Raw genomic sequence first — 20256 nt, 5'->3', positions numbered from 1 at the left:
TGTGTAAAAGACTATAGCTGCACTGAAGTATACACTCCATTTAATAATCTACCATATAGAAAACATAGCATAGCTGCGGCTCATTTTTAGGTCATGTTTCAAAGCCCATCTCCACTTTGTGCGGAGTTCTGAGACCTGAGTAAATCCAAGCTTAGGAGAGAAGAATCCGGTGCTTATCGGCCTTGAGAGGTGCTCGGGGCTGCCTTAACCCTCCATAGCCTATTAGCTGGCTGGGCTCTAATTGGGGAGCTGTGGGGAGAGGGGCGGCAGGGGTGAGTGGTATTCAAATCACCCATGAGGTAATCCTCACTCTACAAATGTGTGTTGTGACCCCGCGACCTAGCCTCTAATGATGTGGCTGCAGCAGAACCTGTATGAGGGAAACCATGCAGAAGAGGACAGGAGCACCGAGGAGAGTTTTTTAACTGAACAGCCTCAGACTAGTATCTCAGAATCACACTGAATTCAACATTTGGCATGTCTCATCATGTCTGTGAAGCAATCAGTCTCATTGACTGGATGCTCAAATTGTGAGTATAATGTCTTTATACAAACTATTAGATGTCCTTTTATGTCAATATTTCTGAATCTTTTTGCGAGCTGCAATCCCTATTTGCATAGCTTCTTCAATTACAATGTGAACAAAAAATGACAAAAAGTGATTTACATTGAATTTACATGTGCATGACCAGGATTGGGACAAAGAGGCTGTGTGTTTTGATTTGAGAATCGTGTCCAGTTTGTCCATCCAAGTAAATAACAGGGTTGTTTCAAAACCAATGTCAGAAATCCCTCAGACACAGCCTGAAATGCTGCATAGGGTATCAGTAAGTACACAGGTCTGTGCACCGATTCAATATCATGTAAAATGGGACCCTGATACTTCCCATTAATGCGCTGCTATTGGATCAGAACTTTGTATTGGCCAATAGTCCAAAAGTCCAGGTATTAGGAAGGAAAAAAATGTATTGGAGCATCTCTAGTACATAACAGAAGGACGTTTGGTGATGTTCTTTCCCAGCATGTATCTTAAAGAATTGTTTTGGTTTATTACAGCTTGGGTCTTTGATTACGTCAACATTATCCACACTAAAGCAAATTAAAAATTAAGTATATGGATGGATGGATGAATCATGAACTCAGCAAAGTGAACAACTGCCCTGATGTCACAGACCCTTGAAGTCACCAAAGGCTCTAGATTTCATGGTCACCAGGAACTTTGTGGTAATTTGATAAACTGCAAATTTGTTAAATTCACAAAAACACAATAAGAACTGGTAAGGGCATTCTTTTGGCATTTTTACCTATACCATACTTGTTACTATCACCTATAAATATACATACCTATACATATATATACAATATTTCCTACCTACACATTTAGGTTCTGGTTTGTGCCAAAATCTAGATTTAGCATCATAAAAATTTGAATTAAAATTAAGTTGTTGGCCATTGTTGGGGGGGGCGGGGGGGGGGGGTCAACTCATTTTTGCCCCTGGGCTTCCTTACTGGTTTGCCCAGCCCTGACTAAAGTACATAATTGCTTGAATCTGGGAACGTGGAGACATTATTACAACAACTGCTGACAGGGAAGGAAACTCGAGCAGTTGCTCGGTCATAAACATGGCAACAGTTTAGCCAAATTAGCTAAAACCAAAAGTGAGTGGATTCAATTTGAATTCCTGGGTCTGAGTTTCAGTCTGATGGCAACAGGGCCAGACATGCAGGGAAAAAATGAAAGGAGGAAGATTTCAAGAATTAAGCAGAACTGTTAAGAGTAAATTCAAAATGTTGTGAATAAAGTTGAAATACTGTTTTGAATTTAATCTCGACACTTCGACTTTATTCTCAACATTTCCCTTTATTCTTGAAACTTCAACCTGACTCTCAACACTTCAACTTCAGTCTCGACGTTCCAACTTTATTATCGACATTTCAACTTTATTCTCAAAATAAAAAAAATATTTTTTCCTCTTGTCATTCCTTATTCCTGGCACTGATACTCTTCCGTAGACAGTAAAATGAAAAAGATGTAGTGTAAAATTGATCTTCAGTCTGGTTCTGATATGTGGTAGCAACACTCGTCCCCCCTACATTCTGCGGCCCTCTCACAGTCCCCTAGCAACTCCGGGCAGGATGCACCTCGGACGGACGTCAACTTGTTGAGGTGGCACATTTTTAGCGGGGGTTGGGAGAAGGAGGAGGAGACGACTGCTCACAACTGCCCTTTTGAGCCCCTGGCCTGCACCAGCACTGCTCACAGCTGTTGCGTGATTGATGCCCACTCCCCGACCTGTCAACAGCTTGAGCCTGTACCTCGCCTCTGAAGAAAATGCCTCCCCATGGCCATCCATGTACATATCTCATCTTCTCACAACTTTGCATATGAATGGCACGGACAAACATTCAACAAACAAAAGCATTTCTCCCCCCTCTCAACACACACCACGTGGGAAACAATGTATTTGGAGCAATGTTTTTGGAACTTCTCCCCTCATCTTTATTCAGCGTGGATTTGGCTTTTCATGTCCCCACATTACATCTTCATCTCATTTCCTCTCAAATCCTCATAGACACATTCTTAATCTCTGTGTGCCAGAGATCCATCTCACTGTTTTGCTAAGGCCTACGATATGGTAGCTTTACAAACCCCTATTTAAAAAAATCTGTCAATCAAGCTATTTGTTCAGGCAGTGCAAATTCATTTTCAATTACTATTCACTCCTGGTCTGGATAAGGCTTGAAAAAAGGAAATCACAGTGACTATTGGTCACACTGACTTAATCCAGCGATGAATGAGGAAATGCACGTACAGAAAGGCGTGCAGAAATTGTGCCGGGTGAATGAGGAGGAGGGTGAAACTATTCATACAAGTTAAAAATACATATTTACATATAATGGTATGGGGTCATCAAGTGTAGACCCCAAGTTAATGAAAATGAATAATGGAAAGTGTGCATTAGGCAACTTCAGTAATTACTGCGCTACTTGGCCAAGGTGATTACCCAGAAGGGAACAGCCAGAGGACACTGCAAAGAAGTGGGAACTTTCTCCCGTTCTCACCACTGCATGCGAGTCCTGCCCTTGATCAGTGGGAGATGTTAGAGTGAAGCGTTAACATCCGATTAGGATGGTTGGAGAAGTGAGTAATGGACCTGTCTGTTTGAACAGGATCTGTATGGTTGCCTCTGTGCTACACGTGGAGATTGGTGGTTTGTGGTCACTGGCGGCCTCAGATTTACTTAGCTTGAGTTATGTCCTTGTTTGTGTCAGAGGGTGATGGGAATGAACTGGACGGCCACTACGTCATTGAGCGCCAAGACTGGGAAAGAGCTGCACTTTCATATAATGTGAAAGACTACAGTGACTTTTGATTTTGAAAATTTTGTGATTAGCCGAAGATTTTGTGGTGCCAAGAAAACAATAAAATATCAAAGACCTGTTGTGTAGGTTGATTGAAATATGTATAGATGTCTGGATTAGCAATGTCTGGCCAATATGTTGGGTCACTGATCAACTTAGACAAGAAAGACTGAAGGAGCATGATGGCTAACCAGTCAACATAAATTTATTGAGGTATCAATAAATCTGACAAGGTGGCAGAAGAATTAAAAATAGACATGTCTAAATGAATACATAAAAACTTTGTCAAATTACTGACATCTATAGAGTCTTTGTTTTTCTCTTCTCTTTGTGAAGTACCCATATGAGCCAGTCTGATCTTTGGAGTTTAACAGTCAAATGTGAGCGCTGTAAAGAGAGTTCAAGGTACTACAAGTGGTTCTGGTGAAAGATAGTTGATTGTTGAGTCAACCAGACCAAAATTTGATGCCATGGTCAACCCTGGCCTACCCAAAATGTTGGTATTTTAATGCCATGGCCAGCCCTGGCCAACCATATGCATCACTATTTGATGACTTGGCCAACCCTGGCCAACCCAAAGCACTGGTATTTGATGACCCTGCCAACCAAAAGTGTTGGTATTTGATGACTGGGGAAAGCCAGTCACACAGTCAATTGCTGGGTCACCTTCCCTGGTTGTCAAATACTGATGCTTTGGGTTTGTGGGAATGACTAAACAATTTACTATCTTTCTCCAGTCGTTAAATGCCAACACTTTGGATTGGCCAGGTCATCAGAATACCAGCGCTTTGGGTTTGTGGTGTGACCCAAGTTACCAACCCGAAGTGTCAGGATTAGACCACCTCAATCAACTATCTTCCTCAAGAATGGCTTGTAGCACCTTTAATATATTAAAACTGAACCAACTGATTTTATTCTTAAGACATTAGTCATTCTCTAATTCTACAGTTCTGCCATTTAGTATTTGTACCTGTTTGAAAATATTTGACACAACTGGCTGCATTGTGTGACGTCTCATCTAATGCAAGACTATGCAACTTTTGCTCAATTGCAGCCACTATAGCCAATTATGGAATAATGCCATTTTTCCATTTTCCAAGTTGCTTTAAAAACATCATCATTAGGAGGCCTGACTCAGAGCGAAAGGCATCTTACCACAAACATGTCTTCCTTTTCTGTCTGTTTTACTTTTGAGATAAAACCATTCATTTTTTTTCCTGTGACATACTAAATGTAGCATAAGAGCAACAGTAGAGAGTCAGAAAGGCACCAAACTGACTCAATAATGTCAGTTGAACTGCAATACAGAATCTTCATAAAGTTTGCTAGCATTAGCCACCAGAAGTTACTGCTCAAACCAGACCAAGTAAGACTGTCACAGCCTGAGTGAATTAAATGTTTTACTGCTTATAAACTCAATGCTTCTTTTGTACAACTTTCAGGTTGTGCTTTTTTCCCCAAAAAAGACATTAAATCATAATGATGCCTGCAAGCTATTCAAAGAAAACTACATGTCTCACATGGGTTGCTACGTTTTATGTAGTGAATCACTTTACAGAGTTACTGATGAGTCAGTCACATGTGATGGCATTTACGAGCAGCGCTTTATAGTGGTCTCACATCAACATTTCTACCCAGAGTTCAGTTGTTTTGTCCAAACAGCACATTACCCTGGCAGGATTAACAGACTAGGGGATTCCAGGGCACACTTAGGTTTGGGTCCCTACTGACCCCGAATCAGTACCAGCAGTGAATCCATTTTTTTTTTCAAAGATTCATTACTTTTTTCACTTCTTTTTTCACTTTTTTCACTTTGTCACTTTTTTAAAGCACTGTCTTGCTCCTCAATTGTATTGTGGTACAATAGTCTCCATCAACATCACTGGGCTTGATTTTAGTCTGAAAATTCATAAATCTAAGCATTTTAAAATAACTAGAAGAGGTCACTCAGTAGAGTGCAGATCTCCACCAGGCAGCTAATGGTGAAGCACCTACTGCAATGTCGCTACAGCTGCTAGATGCAACCAGCGCAGATTTGCAAAGTTTTGAGCAAGTTACTTTTTTATGTAGCACAATATGGTGTATGTTTATTAGTTACTAAATGTATGCAAAGGCTTTAGTAAAGAAGAGATCAAGATACATAAAATAGGCAATGGTATTATAAGTGTCTTCACGTAATAAGGAAACAGTAAACAGGATAATAAGAGGGAAAAAGCATGGGATTAGCATAACATTAGCATACCTGTAGAGGGAAGAGACATAGAACCCATGTTCATTCAGCTATCTTGAGATGAGAGATCAAGGGGCCCCTTTGAAAATGGGCATGACAGTTTTTTCCCCCAAAATTTAGGCTAACCTTTATTTAACATTATTTAGCTCCCTTCCCTTAGCACAAGCTAGCATGACATGGTTAAAACAACAATAACGCCTTAGATCTTCTAGTTCTATTTTTTTTTCTGATCACTCCAGCTTTAAAACTACTTCAGCCTCTGAAGAACGCATGATCTCCTCCATAATGACAAATTAATGAGTGTCTAATTGTCTGCTAAGTCAGAAGGTAAATGTTGTTGCTTTTCTCTGAATCCAGCCCACTGTAACCTTTTTAGCACTGGGGCAAAAGGGAAACGTCTGCCTCTGTGGACAGTCCATGAGCTAATGTACTCAGGGAGCAGTTTGAAACAGACCCAAACACTGAAAACATTTCTTCTAAATTTTCCCAAGCATGGAGAGGAAAACAGCCGGCTAAAATGCAAAACAGAAGGCTGCTATTTCAATGATAGATAACGCTTGTGGGAAATCGTAGCTCATTAATAATGAGAGAGGAATAACTTTCTGTTGAAATGTTTTCTTGCAACCCTCTATCTTACCCGCTGTTTTAATTAAAATATTATTCCCTGACAATATATTTTCACTTATATAATATAAGCAGAACATTATTTTCCTGCAAAAGTGAACTATAAATGCACCTGATATGTTAAAATAAATGTAAATGGAGTTCAGGCCAGGCAGAGACAGAGATGTTGCTCAAGGAGCTGCTTCACAGACACCCATAAATGACAAAGAATCATATTTTATATCATATTTATAATATTAAATCCAAACTCCGACCCGTATAAGCCTGTCTTTGATTCTTTGATTTAATGCACAGACAAGCCAATGCAGCACTATAACATTCAAGTATTTGCATAATATCTCACCCGCAGTCTCTCTCTGTCACACACACACACACACACACACACACACACACACACACACACACACACACACCACCAGCATTAGAGATTCTGACTTGGCCTACTTTGGGCGTTCAGGGAAAAAGCAGCGCCGCTCAGGATGTGAACCAGGCATGCTGATTTTCCCGCATATGCATGTCTGTTCTTGTTGTTTTTAATCAACAGAAAATGGTACAAAATAAAATGTTAATTTATCCCCTCTCCTTATTAATAGATATATCAAAAAAAGGATGACAGAGGTGTGTATGCAGAAGCCAGAAGCCAGTGGGCCTTTTCCTGGTGTCTTGTGATACATTATCAGCAGAATGAAGGCACACAGATAAGGTGCACAGATTATGTTTAGGGGTGCTGTTTACCTCCAAAGATAAAGCAGAGTGCTAACATGAGGGTGTGCCAGTCCTTGTGCACAGTAGCTGAGAGCCATAGGGGGGAAAACACACAAAAAAACCTCCAGCAGCACCTTGAAATAACCATGTTTGAGAGCGGATTTGGAAGCAAATCAGCTCCACCCTTCAGCCTGAATCCCCCGGCCTGTGTAAATAAGCCATCAATGGCTGTCACATAACTGTTACACTGGCCAGGACAAATGAAGACGCAGGGTGCTGCCTGGGCTGCCGCTGCTGACTGTAATTGCAATCTTTCAGACGGGAAATGGCAAATTGCTCCTCTCATCATTAGCAACCAGCTAAGACAGAAAACAGACACGCGAGCCTGCAAACATAATTATAATGACATACTGGGAGGCAGAGGAACTGCTATGGAACACATCTGGGGCTTTCATGAGACCGCTGCAGACTGGCTGAACAGGTCTGGAGTGTGTTTTTTCCCCTCGCATGTGTGGCTGTTTAAATTCAGATCCCGGCGAGCGATCGGCGCTGTGTTTACCTAGCAACGGGCATGGCAAACTTACTGGTGCAGGCCACAGACGGAGGGTCAGAGAGGGCTCGGTAGTAGCCGTCCTCGCAGTCGCAGCGCCAGGAGCCCTCGCGGTCGTTGAAGCTGTGCGCCGGGCAGCGAGAGCACTGAAGGTCCTGGGAGGAAGACTTGTAGAAACCACGACCGCACGCTGCAGAGGGAGGAGAAAAACCAAAGAATGAGGCCAAGGCAAAGAGAGGAGGACAAAGACAAAAAACAAAGTTATAAAACCTGTTTGCACTGACAGTATCATGAGGGGATCTCATGTGATTTATCAGTTAGCCTCAAATCTCTACATAATGAAATTTGCTACAATGAAAAACAGGTGAAGAGGAGTTCTCAGTGGTGTCACAGGCTTATGAGTTGTGAACAGTTCCACAGCAGAACTTGATGAGATTCTTATCTAGGCCACCTGCTTGTGTTAAAACAACAACAATAATGCATTTGAAAGGTAAGCATATTTATATTTTATATGTGCATATTTATTTATTATATGTTTTGCTTATGAATTGACAGGATTTGCATATCTACTGTGTATCACATGTTTATATTTATACGATATATTTATATTTTTTTGATAATGCAGTGACAAGCATACTTATATCTTATATGTATATATTTATACTATATATTTATAGTTTTATTCATGCATTTGCAAATTATGCATGCATACACATATACATTTATATTTATATTCATATTGCACATTTACATTTTTGCTGATGCATTGACCATTTAAGCATATTTATATTGTATATGTATATATTTACAATATATATATATTTATACTTTTGCTGATACATTGACAAGTTAAGTATACCTATACATCTATACATTTACACTATATTTAAATTTTTGCTGTTGCATTGACAAGTTAAACATATTTATATTATATATGAACATTTTTTTCCCTGGGACCCCTAATGGATTAATACAGCCATGCAGGTATAACAAAAGTATATAGAAGACCAAGTCACCAAGTCACTAGGCCAAGTAGCACTGTCCTCAAACACTGGACAGACTGGACATCAGGCAAAAGAGATGCACACCTTGGCTCTTGATAGCATTGTCAGTTTATGTGCTATTTTGTTGACACTGTATTATCATGGAATGTGCCCCATTTATTTATTTTGTATATTATATTTTAAATGTATAAAAGTATTATCTAAAAAGTGAGCATTTTTACCAAAGAGTGATCTCCTTTCAAGGCTTCTCAAACTGATCAAGATGAATAAATGTTAGAAGTAAAATTATACAACTTTTTTTTTTAGCAATGTTATTTTGTGAAAAGATGGAATTACATGGAAAAACACTTTTCAAACTTACTACTTGGAAATGGATAAATCTTGTATAAAGACCAAGAATTTTCTCACTGGTGGGGGCCCACAGCTCACTTTTGCCCCTGAGCCCCCAATAGGTTAATACAGCCATGCTGGTATAAAAAATTCAAATTATATCCACCCTGAACCAGAGATTCAATATATTTGTGAAATTCTCATAGAACCTTTATTTAGTAAACCCCAGCTAAGCCAGGTTCACACCAGGTTCTATTCGCTGATGATCTCAGCAGTCATTACAAATCACTGAATGTCTCCAGGTGATATTACTCCTGTGCAAACACAGTCTGAAAGACTCGCTTGGCTTCACACCTGTATTCCCATCATGAAGAGGGCATGACAGAACAAACCATTGTGTTCACTCACATCTAGAAGCAGCCAATATTTGCATGAACCTGCCCCCCTCGGGCTTCATCAAGCAGGCTGAGCCACGAAACGGCATCGCAATCCTCATGTTGAAGCATTAGCCCAGGGATAAACTGCAACCTCTCACTTTGAAAGCAAAATAACAAGGCTATTTTTATTCTGGTGAATCCTCAGGTCAGCAGAGAGGTCTGACTTGTTTATAACGAGTCGTCTCTCTGAGAGGAAACATTCTTCAGAGAGATAAGCCAACATATCGAGCACCGGCACATGGATCATTTCAACATCGCACCTTTGACCAAGACGGTAAACAAACCTCAGACTGATATGACTAATCAAGGAAGCCTCATCACTGCCTGGTAAGATAGTCATTTAAGAATGATACGTATGAGCCCAAATAATTCACCCACCCATCAGTTTTCTGAAGTCACAAATGATTCTTATTTCCCAAAAGAGTCATGATGGCAAGTGCCGACAAAGGCATAACATAAAACAGCAAATAAAATGCAGTGATTCATAGAAACCTCCCTGTGAATCACTTACAGTAATTTAGTTGAGTCAACAAATTTTTTCCTCATCCATTTAATGTTAATGCGGACATTTTATTTAATTAGATTTTCTAGTATTTTTTTTCCAAACACATCAGAACTTTAGGACTGCTACTAAGGATTATTTCCGTAGCCGATTAATTGAATGATTATCTTCTCAATTAATTGACTGTTAATTTTAAAATGTCAGAAAACAGTAAAAAATGTCAATCAGTGTTTCCCAAAATCAAAGATGACATCCTCAAATGTCTCATTTTACTCACAACCCAAAGATATTCAGTTTACTGTCATAGAGGAATTAAGAAACCTGAAATATTCACATTTAAGAAGCTAAAATAGGACTTCTTTTCTCAAAAAAAATACTCAAATCAATTAATCAATTATCACAATAGTTGCCGATTAATTTTGATAAACAATCCATTAATCCTTGCAGCACTACAGAACTTATAAACGGGGTGTTTTCTAACTTGAATCAACTCATTAAATTAAGTTTCTAAAGAAACATGATCAGCATATTAACAGACTTCCCAAAATGCATTGTTTTTATAGCCTGAAGTAAAATATATATGATGAAAACTTGTTATGCATCTTTAATACATTATAAGATAAATTGTGGTTGTTTGTTTTAATAATATGGAATGATGGGAAACATGACAAAGGTTAATACTGAGTTCTTTAAAGTTGATGAATTCAGTGGTTTCACATGTCTTTCTGTAGCTGTAGGTTATTTGTGTGAACTGTGTGTGTTTGAAAAGTGTGTGTGGGACATTTCAAACAGAAAATGTAAGAGGAAATCAAATTTGTTCATAAGCGATTGAAGAGTTGTGGGCTCAACTTATTATCTTAAGCTTATTGAACATGTTTTCTAAAGTTTATTGGACAAGAAAAGTTTATTTCTTTTGAATTATTATTAAATTACCCTAACTTGTCTTTAAAAAGTAAAAATTTGACTTCAGCCCAGACATTAACATTTTTATAAGCTAAAACAGATATTTTTTACAGTGAGGTGGACTAATCCACAGTGACCGACTGTGTGTGCAAAACAGAGCTAAACCTGGTGAAAAACTGCAATCTAGGCCACATGATTTCTTAAACAATCTGCAAGAAATCTATACTTGTGTGAATAGCTCTGCATACAAACTATCAAATTACACCAAAAATGCATTTTTCATGAGCCACTGGAGGAAACGAGCAATGATTCTCATACTGGGCACCCCCCATTACAGATCTCGGCTCTGCTGCTTCTTTATTTCCTTTTTCCAGGGGGATATATTGGCCACCACCTCCTGTGACAGGTCCGGAATAAGAAAGATAGAGGCATCCGAGTTTTCTCGTTTGAACACTCGCAGAGCGGCATGAAGAGGAGGCCGAGCCGGGGCTCAGGGTATCCCCATTCCAGCTACATGAAAGCCCTGTCATTCTCCATTTATTGCACCGCCACCGCCTCGTGAAACAAGACCTTTTTTTTCAAAGAGGGAAAAAAAGACATGATTTTATCTCTAATCTTTCTTTACCTTTTTGAGCCAGTAATTGAAAACAGAGCCGTGAGGAGGCTGTGAGCGCTGGGGCTTGAATGCTGACAAGGCAAAACAGCCTACAAGTGCTTACTCATCATATTTAGCCACTTTTTTACTGTATGTATGGTTCTGATGAGCGATAACATTTTACAAACAGCAAAGGAAACCATGTATCTGATACACAGAATGTGATACGCAGTGTAAACACTCCCCCATGGATGTTGGTAATGACACTGAAGGGCTTTCTCCATGCAGCAGGTTAAAGATTGGTGAGATCTCGTCTAAGACCGCGCTTTCTCCCACCATGCCGGGCTGTTTAAACATTCTGATAAGCCAGCGTGTCTTGTTTGCCTTTGGGTTTCTGAGAGCTCATCTGCTGGGTGGCCGGTGTGCAGAGGGGGAAAGCCCGGCAGGGACCGGGGCTATCTCCCATCGCGACCACCACTCCGGCAGACAAGAGGATCCACAGGCCAGATTAGGACGAGCACAAGGCCGGGGAGGGGAGGGCTTTGGAAAGTAAACACAGCTTTACTGGAAAACTTTCACAGTGTTTCTTTTGGTTAGGGTTAGGGATTTTCTCCTTTATTGCCAATTTTACTGATCATGTACTGATATCTAGTGCTATTTTTCCAAAAAGCTGCAAACCCAGCGCCTTTTCATTCCCAGGTCATCAAATACTGACATTTCATCACATCCCTCAGTGTCTCATACAGACATGCAAGGTACCTGAAGTGTAGACACAAGACTCTTTCAAGTAACTTCAATGTAATCCTACCTGCATCAGGTGATGTAGTATAAAGAGCGATAAAGTCTGTATATAGAGGAGGTGGGGTTGATACATGAGCCACAAGAAACACAGATGTTTGACCCAGAAGTTCAGGGTTCGTACCCTGTGTGAAACCAAAAATCAATACTGACAACTTAAATTAGAAAACTTAAAGTACAAAACGTTACTCGCATCAAGTGACGTACAAAGGGTAACGTGACATATATGTCATATGTTTCGTAATGTAACGCAATTTAACATACCATACTGCAATGTCACATCATGTCATGTAATGTCATGTAACATAACATCATGTAACATAGCATCACAGAATGTTACAAGACATAACATAACATCACATAACATAACATCACAAAACTTCACATAACATAATGTAACATCACATGACACAACGTCACATAACTTAATGTCGCATAACGTAACATCACATAACGCAACTACACATAATGGATCATCACATAATGTAACTTCACGTAACATAATGTCAGGTAACATGACATCACATCACAAAACATCACATAACACCACGTAACGTTACATCACCTAGCGTAACGTTACATCACATAACGTAACATCACATAAGGTAACATCACATAACGTAACGTCACATAACGTAACGTCACATAACGTAACGTCACATAACGTAACGTCACATAATGTAACATCACATAACGTAACGTCACATAACGTAATGTCACATAATGTAACATCACAAAACGTAACTTCACATAATGTAACATCACATCACAGATTGTCACATAATGCACTTACTTTAACTCAAACAATGACCAAGTAGTTTTTGTGCCTAAACCTCACCAGACTGCGAGTGTTTCAACGAGTGAAAAAGGTTTTCTGGCAGTGTCTCTTAAAACTCTAAAGAGTTTCCTGTGATCAATATGAGATGCCGAGGGACAAAGCAGCGTCGGTATTTAACAACCTGGGATGAGAACAGATTAATAAAACTGCCTGTGTAAAACTAATTAAGATTATTTAAGCGTAAAGCAATATAGGGTTGTAACTACACATCAAGTCTTAATTATATAAACAACATAGTCTCTCTGCAGTGTTTTTAACTACAATATAAAGTGGTACCTCATTTGCGGAGACATTCTTCTTTAACATTTCTGGTAATGGTGGACGACTGATGGTCAACTGTGCATGCTCAGAACAAATTGGAGGTACATAGATATGCACGCAGAGCCTTTGATCATTCTCGCTGATTATAGAATTTATGTTACGCAGTCTGCAGCTAACCCTTGCGTTCTTGCGTATGCAGAAAGTATCATTTTAGTTTGTTACCTCCTTCATATCAATATGCATTCTTGCAAAGCATATGCAGGAAGTGGCACAGTACCAGTAGCAGCTTTAAAGATCAATGTCAGCTCATGTCAACAAGTGGACAGAACAGAGAATTATCTAATGTGACCAATGCCCAATCCACTTAAAATGGTCAGTATCAGTAACTGTGCCACTGTGACTGTCAGCTTGTTTACAACCTGTCTGATCATATTACTGCCGAGTTTCTTGCCCCATTGGATTTCACTGTTAAGATGCTGCCACGTTCCCCGATCTAAGAAATTACTTTGGTGAGATCAGTGTTATCATAACTGATAGAAATGAACTACAAAAATAATATCCCTGTTTTAATAAACTGGACTTGCCCTTTATCTCAAACTCACAAGCAAAAACAGTTCATTTTCTGAGCTTCTTTTTTTCAGCATAAGCCCATGTGTTTATCAATGTGTCCGACTGGGTTTGGCACCCGGAAATGTTTACAGAAGCAACAAGGCGGCAAATGAGGCCTCAAAAATCGAATGCCTGCATGACACAGGCAAGTAAGTGTTTCTGCAGCGCTCCCCACCACTGGCAGTGCATTGAGTGACAAGTACAAACACAGCCGTCCCGGCCCAGCATTCCTGTCCCAGCGGCGGCTGCAGCGGCACTACAGTGCACACTGCCTCACTGCTGGCGAGTTTCCGTTCCTAGAGCCAGATGCCGAGGAGGAACTCTTCTTCTGAGATGGGATGATAGTGGTTGCTTTGAGAGGTGCTTTGTCGACTGTCCCTGCAGCAACGCTTTGCTTCCGAGTGGAAAATATCTACAAAGCAATTACACCAAGTCTGTTCACCAAGTAGGCTTCTGAACTGACAAAATGACTGACACCTTACTGGCAAACGCTGACGCACAAACATGTTAAAACATTGCAGAAAACGCCAGACTTTTTACTACTTGCACTGACTTTGACAGGAGGGCTTACGGTCCAATGCGTAATTACATTAGTAAGGATGAAGTGTATAAGTGACTCCTTGAAAAAAGGGCCATTTATGTGAGTCTGATCTGCTTCTGGCACAGATAAAGGCCGACTAATGGCTTGTGCTTGTAGACACGGGCCCGTTAAAGAAGCTCAGCGGCAGACACAACAGCCGGCTTATTTACAACACTGAGAAATTAGTTAGTCCTTAGAGAAGCGGGTTGAGGTTAAGCAGAGAGAAGGAAAAAAAAATACAAGTCTTACATTCCAGCCAGCTCCTCGGCAGGCTACAGAGCCAGCATCTGTAATTTCCCTTCCAGTGGTCAAGCACTTTCGCTCAGTGATGTGTGTGGGGACAAGCTGCAGTCAGCAATTTTACGCAGAGCGAGGAAGAGGAGCCTGAGAAAGGAGAGGTCCTCGGAGTAGTGGGATAGAGATAATCAAACGCTCCTGCGACTATAGCGTCTCAATCACAGCCCACACTGGCCCAGAGAATAAAACAAAGTCTCCTTATCTTATGCAGACACACATACACACAAAAAAGGGGGGAAAACGGATTTCTGTATTTTTGTAAGATCTCGGTTTATTTCTCTTTCCTCAGAGCTGAGCTTCTTAACATTCTTGAATTACATCCAATTTCTCTCACGCTTCTGGCAGTGTCATGACACTCCGGGTGAGGGACAGCGAGGGAGGTGGGAGAGCGCCAATGACTCCTTATGCGACAGCCTGACATATCCCTTCCTGGCCAAAATAGAAAATAATCATTTCCCTTGTCTGGGGGTGACGCCATGGCACTTGAGGGTTTTTTTCCCCCTCAGTTAATCTTGTGCCTTTGCTAAAAGATCCAATTCCAAATTTGCCCTTTTGGTTTTCTGCAGACTTTTCTAGTTTTCTTTGTCCTTGGGCTGGTTAGTAAAGTGCCAACAACATGTCCATAACATCAAGAAATATGATCAAGAATACTTGGTCAGAATCTGAGACCCTAGTAGAGATACGGATCAGGCCATGCAGACATGTGGCATATGATGACAAGAGAGTTTGCAGATCATAATATTGAAGTCATGTGGACCCTTGGGGATATGCAGATACACAAAGTACATTTTGATGTTTATGGATCAGAAAGTACCTAATAAGTTGTTGTATCAGCACCATAACTCAGGCACCTTATTGGCACAGAAACTATTATATCATAACCCTAACCCTAGCCCTAACACTAACCAGTATAAGAGCAATTCAAATGATACAAAGCTCTAGTGTTGACAGAAACTGGAAAGAAAAACTTCCTTGCTTGCTTTCAACCCACAAATCCAATCAAGGTTACAATCCATGATTGGATACAACCAAAAGCCACAATGTGGCTCCATCTTAATATTGTGCCTTTTGCTGACAGATGGAATTCCAAATTTGTTGTTCTTGTTTCTGTGTACTTTTCTAGTTTCATTTGCTCTGAGGCTGGTTTGTAGAATAAAGTGCCAACCAAAATACATCCATGCCATTAAGAATCAAAGGCTGTAAACTATCAAATATGTCCAAGAATGCTTGGGTCAGAATCTGAGGCCCTAGTAGAGATACAGATCAGGTCATGCAGACATGTGGCTATGCAGATGCAGAAAGGATTTATGTTTTTAAGGTTTATGGATCAAATAGTATCTAATAAACGGTTGTTTTAGTGTTGGCATCGAAGTTCAGAAACCACGTAGGCCTTTCCACCAACATGGAACCAACTCCATTCTGATTTGTACACCTAATTTTGGAGCATTTCAACCAAAAAAGATTGGTTCAGAACACTGGAACCAAGAAATAGCAGGTTTTCCTTAAAAACAGAAGTGCATGTGTCACATTCTACATGATTGTGTATTCTGTTGATGACCCATCCTTGATTGCAATAGTTAAACTAAGAATCGGTGAAAAGGTGGGCTGGTCTGCTAGATAGCACGAGGGTTCCAAGAATCTTGAACAAAACTGGCAGAACCAGAGCTTATTTGGGATAAAAGGGCCTTTAGTGACACCAAAACTAATGTGTCATAGTGGCACCAGCATCAAAACATTTCACATGATACAAAGCCCTATTGTTCACAGAAACTGGAAAACAAATTCCATAGCTTGCTTCCAAACCACAAATCCAATCAATCTCATCAATCCGTCTTACGACAACGTGACACCATCTTGGTGCCTCTGCTTTGACAGATGGAATTCCAAAATTGCCCTTCTTGTTTCTGTGCCGTTTTCTAGTTTATACAGAGGGACTGATTGAATCTCAGTATGAAGAAGAAGTAATGTGTCAGTAGGATTAACTACCAAGAACTGTCAAGTTCGCATCTGCCGAAACTAAAACAAGAATGCTCAGTCAGATTTATCGCCAAAGTTTGACCAGGTCTACACTGGGTATCTGAATAGATGATGAGTTTCCAGATGTGCAGTCAGCATGTATGATTGGCGTGTAGAGTACATGTAGTCATAGATTTTGGGCAGAATGCAGATGTCCACAAAGACACTGGTGCAGACCCTCATGGACATGCCCAGGTGACACATTTTTGGACCCTTGTGGCTATGCAGATTTACAAAGTAGAATTTGGACTTAATCAGAAAGTAAAGTGTTGTTTTGGTGTTGGTTATAAAACGCAGGTACTGCATTGATGCTGGTATCAAAAAAACTATCAAAAAACTTCTAATGATACCCTGTCTAAGAGAAACTGGAAGCCGAGCTTCCTTGCTTTCTTGCAGCCCACAAATCCAATCAAGGTTACAGTCCTTATTACTACTGAGCACGGAGGAGTCGAGCTGGTCGAAGCAGTGCAGCTGGGATATTGAGTTTCTCCCCATCTGTCTCAATATTGCAGCGGACGGGGCTCAAAGTGAGCTGCAGAGTGTGAGTGTGGAAGATTCCCTCTGTTTCCTGCAGACTACCAGGGCCAGAGTGAGAATGACTAGTGTGGGCCTTTCTGTCTCCATGGCCCTAGCATGATGAGTCCTGTCAGGGCCGGGCCTACCCCCTTCTCCGGCTGCCCTCCCGTCCAGCCTGATTATGTGTTAAATCCGCCCGCGTGTCGGGATGGATGTGGAAAGAATGCGCGCTGAAGGGAGCCGAGCAGGGCTGCGGAGACCCAGAGAGAGCAGCCTGGAGATAGCACCCCATTAGAGTGATAAAAGAGGCAGAGGGAGGAGAGCAGCCGACAGGACCAACATGCAGGCCCCGCTGCTGATGAATGCCAGGTGGAACGGGTCAAGCGTGATAAAGGAAACAGTTTATTTTCTTATTTAAAAAAAACACCAATTCTTTCTGTAAAACGCTCGCAATGGCCGCTCTCCGGTAGGGAAATGTCTTCATAAATATCATCTCTAAACACAGACCTAGAATGATGGGGAGCCTGTTGCCTGTAGTTTTTGAGAGTATGATTCCTCCAAGAGTCTTTTTCTTTGTCTGCATGATTCTGACATCTAATGCTGAGCTGGACTACATGCATACCTCTGGGTATCCCTTGAAAATTTCCTATATCTCTATTTTTTCTGTATTCTGAGGCAGATTTGAAAATTTTTGGTACTGATACCAAAATTGGTACTGTCTTGCAATACCTTACTCACACAAACATGTTTTTCTCGCTGAGGCATTTCCATTTGCTGAAGGGGGCCGTGGGATGTGGTCAAAAGCTACAGACAAAAGGCTGGTTAGTGAACCTTGACTTCAGAATATTTTATCCCAGATGTTTTTTACAAATCTTTTTTTTTTCTTTCATTTAACAAAAGAAGCCAAACGTCTCAGATACAAGGCTGGATTACCAACCATGCAGAGCGGGCAACAGCCCCAGGCCATCAGAACTCCAGGGGCCCCAACAGCTCCAGCTTTGCTGCGTGTCAGCTAGTTAATGTTAAGTCGGGAACATGCACCACTACAGCACAATGCTGAGAGGGGCCTTAAAAGGATAGTTTGGATACAGTTTAGATATAAAACTACAATTATATAATCTAGAGATAATGTGCAGATTAGGGTTACGATAGGTTGAAGAGTAGGAAGAATTTCAGTCGACTAAGATGTTCTTTGGTTCACTAAAGCTTCTACAAAGATGCTCTAAAATAAACCCACAGCACACTACCTGCCCAGCACCAAACAACCTAGACAAACCAACATTGAGACTGATGAACACAGTGGAATATTTAGGAGCTTAAGAGTTGGTGGAGACTAAAATAAAGCTCAAAGGAGAGTGAATACTGGATTCGCTGTGTTGACAGCTTGTTGTCTGTGGACAAGAAGTCAGTATATACAGTAAGTTACTTTGTCATTTCTGTATCACAGTTCTACTCTCACAGAATTTACACTTAATTTTTTCAAAGTCTTAGCTTGATAACTGGACTGATTCTGATATTTTGTTTCCCCAATCGGTGAACTACCTGTCATTTTAGAAGCTCCAGAGTCCATCATCTCGCTGCCATTTTTGTGGATTTTTTTTTGCCAATTCTTATCACTGACGTCGCTTGGTAACTATAGCTAGCTATGGGCCAAAATCGTATCCCTGCCTACAAAGCTCTGATTGGTCAATTTTGATGGCATTTCCTGTAGACAGCCAGAATTTTCATCAGGAAAGCACCACTATATGAGCCATTTTGCTTCTAAATAATTTTACCTCGCAGAACACGGGAGTTCCTGGTCTACTGCTGCGTTAATTTGTTAGTTTGTTTGTGTTGTTACGCAGTTTTGGTGAATCTGAACAAACCATTTAAATCACAGAAGTCACAAAATAACACTAAGCAACTGAGGCAGCTGTAGACCAGCAACTCTCGTGTTTTGCAAGGTAAAATTGCTGGTTTTGGACAGGAGTCCGATTGGTATGGAGACGGCAGTTTCCCATCAGAAAAGTCTCTGAAAACAGGTTATAGAGGTAAAAATATTCAAAATATAGTGTGCACTTTAACTGATATTGATTTTCTTATGTGGCTAAAATATGCTGACCCTGTACACAGCAGTAGATTGCTTAACTTCCTACACCAACACCAAACTTGGGCGTGCTGACCGCCATCTACATTAGGTAATACACTGCCTATGGATAAGAACCTCATATGACCCCACTTCATCTCTTAAAAATGGCTTTTCCTTCTTGAGTCCATGGCTTGGTAAGGGTCCTGTGTCAAAATCTAGTTTCAGGCTCATCATTTTATGAGTGCTGTATATTGTATATTTATAAATTAATGTGTCTTTAATCGAGTTTTCACACATTAAAACTGGGGCCAGGTTTTGGGAATAGCAGACGCGTTGCCCAGAGAGTGAGGGGATAGGGGGGTTAATAGGGGCCTGGCAGCTCATTTCTTTTGCTCCTTGGCAGGTAAATCTGCCCCATGCTCAAATATTAAATATCGTCTAAATAGAAGCAGCCAAATAAGAAATGTCTAAAATTGGTCAAATTCAGATTTTAAATGAGGATATATGCGTTTAAAGAATAAGTAAACAAGACTGATGCCAGCTGATGCCAGTGCTGCTTGATCATTCTGCAATACCCTGTGCTGTGCTGTGGACACATTTCAGTCGGTGCCTGAAGAAATATCCTTGACACCCGGAGCCACCAGTGAAAAACAAAAGACTTTTCTCCCTCAAATTCGTCTGATCGCTTCTATTACGCTGCAATCCGTTGTTAATACTGCCATAAACATTCTCTCTGTCAGCTATTTCAAAACAGCCTGTGTCTAGCTGGATGTTCAGACAACCATGAAATGCTATTTAAAAACCCAACTCCTGCTTTATGTTTTTCGGTTTTACTTTCAGGGCATACGATTAGGACCATGACCGGTGCGTTACGAGTATAGAGAAGGATGTCAATAGCTCACACAGAGCTTATTTCTTATGCATTAATGTAGCCTGGGGCCTATGTGTGGTGCTCTGATTAGATGTGACTTATGTTCTTTGCCTCAATAAATAGTAGGTCTTGGTGTGGACATTCATCAGGCTCTGTTTA

General features: G+C 40.6%; 1 protein-coding gene across 7 annotated transcripts in view; it reads right to left on the bottom strand.

The window, feature by feature from the left end:
* The window catches only part of epha7 (eph receptor A7), a 123268-nt gene that overhangs the window by 85239 nt on the left and 17773 nt on the right, over positions 1 to 20256 (bottom strand). For all 7 annotated transcript variants that reach the window (XM_084737349.1, XM_084737350.1, XM_084737352.1 and 4 more), the window contains exon 4: positions 7507 to 7662. In XM_084737349.1, the coding sequence (XP_084593475.1) occupies positions 7507 to 7662 (156 nt within the window). The remainder of the gene's footprint in view (positions 1 to 7506; positions 7663 to 20256) is intronic.

Source organism: Lutjanus erythropterus, chromosome 15 (assembly GCF_056507025.1).
Source record: "Lutjanus erythropterus isolate fLutEry1 chromosome 15, fLutEry1.hap2, whole genome shotgun sequence".
NCBI classification, from domain to species: Eukaryota; Metazoa; Chordata; class Actinopteri; order Lutjaniformes; family Lutjanidae; genus Lutjanus; species Lutjanus erythropterus.
Note: the sequence above shows the minus strand (reverse complement) of the source record. Positions and strands in the feature narration are given on the sequence as shown.